The following is a 9,747-nucleotide window of genomic DNA, read 5'->3' on the forward strand; positions in this document are numbered from 1 at the left end:
AAAAAATTGCCTAATTTTAAACAAAACTGCATTAAAAGAGCGAGTTTTGCCAATACCAAATGTTAGATTTTCAACAGGTCCTTGATAGGCCTGCCTTTCGTTTTACCGCATTACTCCCGTTAATTTGTGTATTCGCCACCTAGCGTCGTTTCCCCTTCATTGTTATGTTATCGCTCTTTGCAAATGGCAACACTCACCACGAGATTGTCTATGAAACTTTCGAGACGTTTTCGTTTTTGCTGCTAGTTTGCCAGCTAGCCGAACTTGTTAGTTACTGTAGTTTGTGACTGAAAGTTGATTGATTGATGTTTATGCTTTGTTAGCTGCTTCTCTGTTATGTACTTCTACAGGACTTAAGTTTGACAACTGCTAACTTACTGGTGAGCGTACTTGTGATGTAATAATGTTTTTTGTAGCTGAATGTTGACTGTCTACCGTAAACAAACGTAACGTATCTCTGATGTGCGTAAATTGTTGTTAGGCTAATACTTCAAACTTAAATATTGCAGAGTCAATCACTATAGAATCCTTCGCGTACAAGTGCATCATTTGGCATTACTGATCCGGTCATACTACCGGTACGTTCATTATTCTGAATTGTATGATTGATTGATTTGTGTCGTGAATTGTGGATTTATGTTTACTACTGAATTATTGACCAATAATTTGTCAGCCTAATGGAAATTAATTCTCGTAAACCGATCTTAACTAGGCCAAGTGAATTGCCACGTTTCTTTGTTTTTTAATGATTATTGACCTAGCGTTATGGTTGTACGGTACGGTAGCCTACGTAATAATTGTGTAAGGTAACATCGCGAATTTATTTATTCAGTGCGTCATTGGCCAACCTGTGGAACTTGTGTACCGTACAGTGGATTGAGAACTGTTTGTCAACAAATTTGGTACGTTTATCAGTTCGACTGTTGTGCTTGCTGAATTGTGACTAGTGTCTTATGTTGTGTTATTTCTTGACAGAAAAACCGTATAAACTTCATTGCTGCGAAGCAGTCATTGGAAACCGAGTGATTTCTTCAAGTTGGCGTGCTTTAACAGTGCTCAGTCCTGCCGGGTGGATTAGGAAAATCGTGACGTCACCGGCGCAATTAACTACCGCACCTGTTGTGTTCGCGTCGCACACAACATCGTTTTTCAAATTTGGCATCAAAGCTTGACCATCTTTGAACTGAAGCTGATTTCGTCAATTGTACCGAACTGCTGATCTTCACCAACCTGACGATCAAATTTGCGTTTACTTACCAAGTTCCCATCAGCGTTACGTGACATCTCTCATTTGCTGAAGTTAGCTTATGCTGTTACGAAGCGGATTTGCATACACAGTTATGAATTCCAAAGCCGAAGCTATTCAACAAGCAGCTGATACTTTGAGAGACAGCTACAAGCGTGGTGAACAGCTGATGAGCAAACGTGAAAACCTCACAGAAGTACAGACTATCCTGTTAGAAATTGACAAAAATTATGCCTCTTTAATGGCGCTTTGTGTCGATGTCCCTGACAATGAACAAATTCCAGGAGGTCTTTCAACCAAACGGGATTACATTCAAGGTAAAGAAGAATTTGCTGATAGAGCCAAACAGTGGTTCACGGAATGCGAGAGGACAGACACTAAAACTCCTCCACTACGTTCACATCACTCGTCCTTGCGTACCCATTCTCACCGCTCCAAATCCGGAAGCATTCGGTCATCGAGTACAACGTACAGTTTGCGTCAACGTGAAGCACATGCCAAATTGGAACTAGCTCGTTTGACAAAAGAACAGAATGATGCCAGGCGACGAGAGGAAGAAGAACTAGTTCGCATGGAAAAGGAGAAAGCTCAGATGGAACAGGATAAAGCTCGCTTGTTCGCTCGCATGGAACAGGAGAAAGCTCAGATGGAACAGGATAAAGCTCGCTTGTGCGCTCAGTTGGAACAGGATAAAGCTCGGTTGGAGCAGGATAAAGCTCGCTTTGAACGTGAGAGAGCCGAAGCTGAAGACCTGCGTCAAATTAAAGCTGCCGAAACTGAAGCCGCACTCTGGCAAGATGATTCTTCTTCGGTTATCAATGTTGGATCAATGACACCCGTACGATTGCCACAGCAAACCTTCACTCACAAAGACACACACCTGGAACCTCTGCGTCACAGCGATGAGCGGCACAAACAAGAACCAACTGCAACGTCTGCAAGAATGCCAGACCAAAAGGTAAATTACCCTTGTTATTATACTAGCCGACAACCTGATCTTTCAGAACGACTTCTACCTAAACCAGATGTTAAGAAATTCTTTGGTGACCCACTCGATTTCTGGGCTTTCTGGCACCGTTTTAAGTTCCATATTTCTGATTGGTTGACACCCGACAGGAAGATGTCTTACCTCATGCAGCACTGCTGTGATGCAGTCTGTGAACAAATAAGGCACCTTGCCGATAGCAGCGAAGGTCACAACTGCTATGATGAAGCGTGGGAAGAATTAAAACGGAGGTATGGCCAACCACACGTTATTGCGCATGCTTGTGAGGAACGCTTGAGAGCTGTTACCAGAATTTCTCACCACGAACCCGAGCAATTGGAGAAGTTGTCCGTCCTGTTAAAAAGATGTTGTTCATCATTGAACTCAAACACCGAAGCTTCGAACTTGGATACCGTGCAGTTTATCACCTGCCTTGCGAATAAGCTGCCAGTGTCTTTGAAAGAAAAGTGGGTAATTGAAGCTCTGAAAATCAATGATGACACTGGAAAAGTGGCTGGATTCCAACACTTTGCTGACTTCATAACGAACGAATCTAGGATTGCCAATTCAATCTATGGCGTGAAACTTTTTTCATCAAATGTCGACAAACTTAACAAGCCTGACACCAAAGGGAAACAAAAGGCTTCACTGTTTAACGTAGTGACAAAACCTACTGAACGATCCGGACAGCTCCGAATTGGCAACAAGCGACTCATACAATGTATCCTGTGCGATAGTACACATTATTTGCAATACTGCAAAGAGTTCAAAGCCAAATCCGTCACTGAACGTGAGCAATTTGTAAGGAACAACAAATTGTGCTTAAACTGTCTTGGACCAGATCACATACGTGCCGACTGCAGAAGCCGAGGTAAATGCACTGAATGCGGAAGCTCATCACATCATTCTCTTTTACATCGGTATCTGGTCACAACTGGAGAACAAATCCAGAGACGACACCCCAACCCCATTGCTAATAGAAGAAATGACAGCCAGCCAGATGATCCCGGAAGAAGACCATCAGAAAGGAACACAAATGAAGTTGTAGAAACCTTCCATTCCAGAACCAGCAACTCGGCAACTTACTTGGACATCGTTCCCGTACGTGTGACAGGAGAAGGAAAGGTAATACATACTTATGCTCTCTTAGATTCTGGTTCAAACCGCACCTTTTGTGAACAAAAACTTGTAGAGATGCTTGAACTGAAACCTGAGCCATCTGGTGACTTCCAGGTGCAAACACTGTCTTCGAGTGGACCATATTCCTTCAGTTCTTCAACTGTATCGTTGAAAGTTTTACCAGTAGTTGGCGGCGAAGTGCAAGAACTGACAGATTTGATCGTCGTTGACAAGATACCTACCAAGCCAACTCCAGCGCCTTCTCCGGAGTATCTGCAAACGCACAAGCACCTCCAAGGCATTGACTTGAAGCAACTGGACCATGCTACAGTTACACTGTTGATCGGAAATGATCATGCTGTCGCCCACCGATGCATTGAAAGCCGCTTTGCACCTAACCCGAAGCAAGGACCTGATGCAGTCAGGACACCCTTAGGCTGGTTGCTTAGAGGTACTCGACCAAAGGAGACAGGCTTAGGTAATTTCGATACTGAATCCGACATTTCAAATTTTCTTGTCCGTGACACGAAGCAGAACCCTGCTGACCAAGCTTCAAGGGGCATGACGGCCAAGGCCTTGATGAATTCTGGGATGTGGCTCAATGGTCCAGGTTTTCTGAGGAAACCACCAGAAGAATGGCCCAATCAAACCGCTCAGCAACCACAATCTGAAGATATCTTTGCTGCTTACAAACCAAAGAGGAAAATCGAAACCTTTACTGCTTCTACGACTGAAAGCCAAGGAACCAACAGGTTAATCTCCTACTTCTCATCTCTGCGCCGACTGAAACTATCAGTAGCCTGGTTCCTGAGATTCAGATCGTACTTACTGATGCGCATGAAGAACGAAACCCAGATTACACTGAAAGGACCAATCAGTGTGCCAGAACTTGATGAGGCAGAAATTGAGTTAATCAAATACGAGCAGCGTCAGAGTTTTCCAGCCTGGATCAAATCTCTATCCAAAGGAAAACATCCAAACATGCCCAAATCCAAGAGGATCCCACTCGAAAAACTCAGCCCTGTCCTAATGAAAGATGTTCTACGTGTTGGCGGAAGAATCGACAGAGCCGACTTACCGTTCGAAACGCGACATCCTGCTATCATAGCTCCAGAGCGCCACTTAACGGACTTGATAATTGAACATTGTCATACCAACGAATCGAAGCACATGGGTGAAAGCCATACACTGAACAATATTAACCGAAAATACTGGATAGTTAATGCCAAAGTTGCGGTTAAAAGGGTACTTGCAAGATGCCTGCCTTGCCGGCGAAGGACCGCAAAACCTAGACAACAGCTCATGGCAGAACTGCCAGAAGCAAGGTTACAAATGTCACAGCCACCATTCTCACAGACTGGCGTTGACTTTTTTGGGCCGCTGAATGTCCGAAACAGACGAAGTGACATTAAGAGATACGGCTGCCTTTTCACATGTCTCACAACTAGAGCCATTCACTTGGAAGTGGCACCAGACCTGACAACTGGCGCATTCATAAATGCCCTACGGCGTTTCATAGCTCGCAGAGGCCCCATCAAGAAAATCTTCTCTGACAATGGAACCAACTTTGTGGGTTGTGAAAGAATCTTGAAGCAAGCCATCGATGAGTGGAATCAGAACCAGATCCACCAGAGCCTTCGACAACAAGGAATAGAATGGTCATTCAACCCCCCAACAGCCAGCCATATGGGCGGAGCCTGGGAGAGAATGATCCACACAGTACGTCAAATTCTTATGAACATCTTACCAAAACAACCACTCGATGATGACACATTGCACACATTACTTCTTGAAGTAGAAGACATCGTCAATTCAAGACCACTCACCGATGTGAAACTGGAAGTTGATGGCGACTTACCCCTGACACCTAACCACTTGTTGAAGTTGAATTCTTCATCGAATTTACCGCCAATGTTAAGCTGCGACAGAGATGGCTACCGACCAAGTGATCGATACCGCCATGTGCAGTTTCTGGCAGACACCTTTTGGAAGCAGTGGGTTAAGGAATACCCACGATCTGTGATGTCAAGAGCAAAATGGCTTCACAAAAAGGAGAATGTCCGAAGAGGAGACATCGTCCTTTTGATTGATGACTCTGCTCCCAGACAACGATGGCCACTAGGCAGAGTAATTGAAACATTTCCTGATCGTCACGGCGTTGTTCGTTCCGTAGAAGTGAAGACTGCAACCGGATCTCTGAAGAGACCAATATCCAAATTTTGTGTAATTGTCCAAAGGGAAGAAGATGATCCAGATGAAGATGAGACACCAATAGACACCGTTGAGATTTTGCTGGAAGATCAGAGCGATGAGGAAGAGACTAAAGACTGAACTGTTACATGACAATGGACTGTTGAAAAACTTTTATTCATGAAAAGAACGAGCCAGTTTGGCCCGGGAGTGTTAGATTTTCAACAGGTCCTTGATAGGCCTGCCTTTCGTTTTACCGCATTACTCCCGTTAATTTGTGTATTCGCCACCTAGCGTCGTTTCCCCTTCATTGTTATGTTATCGCTCTTTGCAAATGGCAACACTCACCACGAGATTGTCTATGGAACTTTCGAGACGTTTTCGTTTTTGCTGCTAGTTTGCCAGCTAGCCGAACCAGGGTTGCCAGATGGCCTTTTTTTAGGCCAAATTCCAGAAAACTGGCCTTTTTAAATTGCAGTTGGCCTACAAAAATTGATGCAAATAAGGCCAGAAAATCTGGCCTTATTTGGCCCTTTTAATGGCTGCAAGTTTTGACCGGTTTAGAAAGTATTATTTTAAGGAAATTCAATTTCAATGGTATTATAAAAGTATCACTTATCATCACTTAGAGGCTGACCTATATTCGTTTTAATTTTAATTAGTGAGTAGAGACATTGGTACTTGGTAGAGAGTAGAGAATGTGTTAGCGGTGGACAGGGCGGTTCTATTAAGTTGCACCTGCCGTAAACCGTAAAGTATACACTTGCCTTGTTTGTTAATGTGATGTGTTTGCATTCCATTTGTTCAATTTTGTCGTATTTTGTTTGCTGCTAAATAATTTCAAAACCGAGTAGGCTACAGTATTAGTTTTAGTTCTTATGACATCTTAAACGTATTGATTTCGTACTGGGTTGGTCTGTGAATAAGTTTATTATAAAAGCCTACGACAACACATTTCACTGATTTTTGAACACTCCACGTTTACCGTACTTCTGATCCGGTTTGCAATACGCAAAATGCTACAAAACGACAGCAAATCTTTGCATTCGTTTATTTTTGATTTTTTAGATTTGTGGTTTTAAACTTCTATACATCAAATAAGCTGGGATTTTTTTTTTGCTGAGACTTTTCGGTCATTTGTCCAAAATGACTTGAAAAAATTCGGTCAATTTTTATTTATTTCGATCATTTTTAGTCATTTTTGGTCATTAGTAGTCAATTGACTATATTTTTTCGGACATTTTGACCGAATTGACTACATTTTTTTCGGACATTTTGCTAAAAAATCGGTCAATTAAATTTTATACATTCTTTAGTTGATACAAACAGTGTTTTATTTTAATAATTCTTCTGTATTCATGTATAGCCCTGAAAATAGTTTCCAATCCTGTAGTTGTAGACATCCCTGGTACATATACTCAATAAGACAAATTCATGCTTTTTGTTTAGCTAGATGTTCCGAATAGCACTGTTCATGAATTGAAGTAATAGTGGTTTCTAGTTTATCTGCTACTACAGTAATTTTTCATTAATCAAATTATGCAAACGAACCGGTCATTATGCTCTGACAGTGCTAAATTATTATCTGTCATATTTGATTGTAAAATGGCATTTTCAAAAAATTGTTTCAATTAAGTTGTTAGCGTTTATTTAGCCTTAGAAGTAAATAAAAAATTTGGCCTTTTTTTGGCCTTATTTTATAATGGATTTGGCCTTACTATAGCTTGAGTATCTGGCAACCCTGAGCCGAACTTGTTAGTTACTGTAGTTTGTGACTGAAAGTTGATTGATTGATGTTTATGCTTTGTTAGCTGCTTCTCTGTTATGTACTTCTACAGGACTTAAGTTTGACAACTGCTATGGTAATACTTATTTGCGTGTAGGCTGAATTCCATATTTGCAGCTTGCTATCTCTCAAAGTTCAACTTACTGGTGAGCGTACTTGTGATGTAATAATGTTTTTTGTAGCTGAATGTTGACTGTCTACCGTAAACAAACGTAACGTATCTCTGATGTGCGTAAATTGTTGTTAGGCTAATACTTCAAACTTAAATATTGCAGAGTCAATCACTATAGAATCCTTCGCGTACAAGTGCATCATTTGGCATTACTGATCCGGTCATACTACCGGTACGTTCATTATTCTGAATTGTATGATTGATTGATTTGTGTCGTGAATTGTGGATTTATGTTTACTACTGAATTATTGACCAATAATTTGTCAGCCTAATGGAAATTAATTCTCGTAAACCGATCTTAACTAGGCCAAGTGAATTGCCACGTTTCTTTGTTTTTTAATGATTATTGACCTAGCGTTATGGTTGTACGGTACGGTAGCCTACGTAATAATTGTGTAAGGTAACATCGCGAATTTATTTATTCAGTGCGTCATTGGCCAACCTGTGGAACTTGTGTACCGTACAGTGGATTGAGAACTGTTTGTCAACAAATTTGGTACGTTTATCAGTTCGACTGTTGTGCTTGCTGAATTGTGACTAGTGTCTTATGTTGTGTTATTTCTTGACAGAAAAACCGTATAAACTTCATTGCTGCGAAGCAGTCATTGGAAACCGAGTGATTTCTTCAAGTTGGCGTGCTTTAACAGTTGCTCAGTCCTGCCGGGTGGATTAGGAAAATCGTGACGTCACCGGCGCAATTAACTACCGCACCTGTTGTGTTCGCGTCGCACACAACACCAAACATTCAAACATCTCAGCCAGGAATTAACAACAAGAAAACATAGAGACTTAGCTTTATTTCCGAAAAATGCCGAAGAAAACATGATCTTATCCTTTTGCTATGCCACCGGACCGCACCATTTTACAGGAATATTCATAGCCACATTTTTGTTGAAAATGCTCTCAGAATGCACAAAATTTTTTTCTGGGGGAGGCCCCCCACACCCTCCGCTGCTGGGTCGTCATACCCCCCCCCCCTTTCAAAATTCCTGGCTACGCTACTGGTGTGCAGTGACTATTCAACTTCACAATTGATCCAGTAATCTTCACTCAACACATGTGGAAACTGGAGTCGAAAGTTAGAAAGAAGACAGGTTGGGTAGCAGTTAATACATAGCTGTTACCAGGAAGAAAGAACAACATGTGAAAAGATAAATTTATTTTGTTGTGACTGTTCGACTGTGAAATTGCGCACTTCCTTGCCGACAAATCTGCCACTTTTTTGTTGATTAAACGTCAACAGACGTTGAATCAATGCAGTACTAGCAGATCGTGTTAACTGAGCTGCAGAACAGAAAATAAAACGATGAATTAATACGGCACAATCCTGATTAAATAAACCTCCCAATGTGAATTTTCCAAATCAATTTCCGTTGTCTGTCAGATCTAAACTTATTCCATATGCCACTGATCAAGAGAGCATGGAAACCGGAATTTCTGCTGACGGCAGAAAGTTTCTCCAAGCGGTCGCGTGAGGAAGCTTTAACGACATCCTCTTTAAGAAAAGCACACTCAGCGTCTGCTTTAAAGACAAAGGACAACTGTTCCTTTCTGGCTTTTCTTAAAAAGGCACTTTTCTTAAAAAGTTGGCCTCAATTTCTCCATCTTCATTGAAGCATTTGATTTTAACAATGTAATGCACAAGTCGGGTTCTCCCTTGCATGTTGCTAGTAGGCTGCAGGTTACACTACAAATAAATTTAAACTTCAATAGACCAGGCGCCCATTTCATCGATATATGCTACACAGCTTGTGGATAAGAACTTCAGCTGCATGGAGACATGGGTCCAGAAATGGAACGAGCTGCCACATATCCCTCCCCAGTTTTCAGTTAGGGAAAGGTGGGGATGGTTCGGACACTTTGTTGAAATTTGGCCGTAAAAATTTTTTTAAACTTTTTTTAAGCTTAAATTTTATGTCAACTTATAGCTAAGTCTTTCTTGAAAAAAGGGTGCACAGCATAAATTTCTCAAAATTTGTTTTCTTATTAATTTTCCTAAAACGCTGACATCACTGAATTGTCCGAACCTACCCCAATGAGGGGGTAGGTTCGGACAAGGTATGGGGCTATGTCGGACAAACCAAAATAAGGTTGAAAATAGTATTGAATTATATTGTACATATATTGTACCAATAATATTTACAAAGAAATCCTGTAATTGTTTCATGTTGAAGGGAATAACAAAATATCAAAAAAATTACAGAAGGTCTATAGCCTAGGGGATACCCCGGACACTTAGATATTTTATG

At 41.3% G+C, this 9,747-nt stretch overlaps 1 protein-coding gene across 1 annotated transcript; it reads left to right on the top strand.

Annotated features, from left to right (window-relative positions):
- Nucleotides 1-1,340: 1,340 nt before the first annotated feature.
- LOC145779079 (uncharacterized) lies at nucleotides 1,341-5,681 on the top strand. Its single transcript, XM_082590650.1, has one exon. It carries the CDS (start codon nucleotides 1,341-1,343, stop codon nucleotides 5,679-5,681), a length of 4,341 nt encoding a protein of 1,446 aa, XP_082446776.1.
- The last annotated feature ends 4,066 nt before the right edge of the window (nucleotides 5,682-9,747 follow it).

The sequence above is a fragment of the Aplidium turbinatum genome, chromosome 10 (assembly GCF_918807975.1).
Source record: "Aplidium turbinatum chromosome 10, kaAplTurb1.1, whole genome shotgun sequence".
NCBI lineage: Eukaryota > Metazoa > Chordata > Ascidiacea > Aplousobranchia > Polyclinidae > Aplidium > Aplidium turbinatum.

Coding starts and splice junctions, on each gene's coding strand:
- LOC145779079 (XM_082590650.1), top strand. CDS start 1,341: ATGAATTCCAAAGCCGAAGCTATTCAACAAGCAGCTGATACTTTGAGA.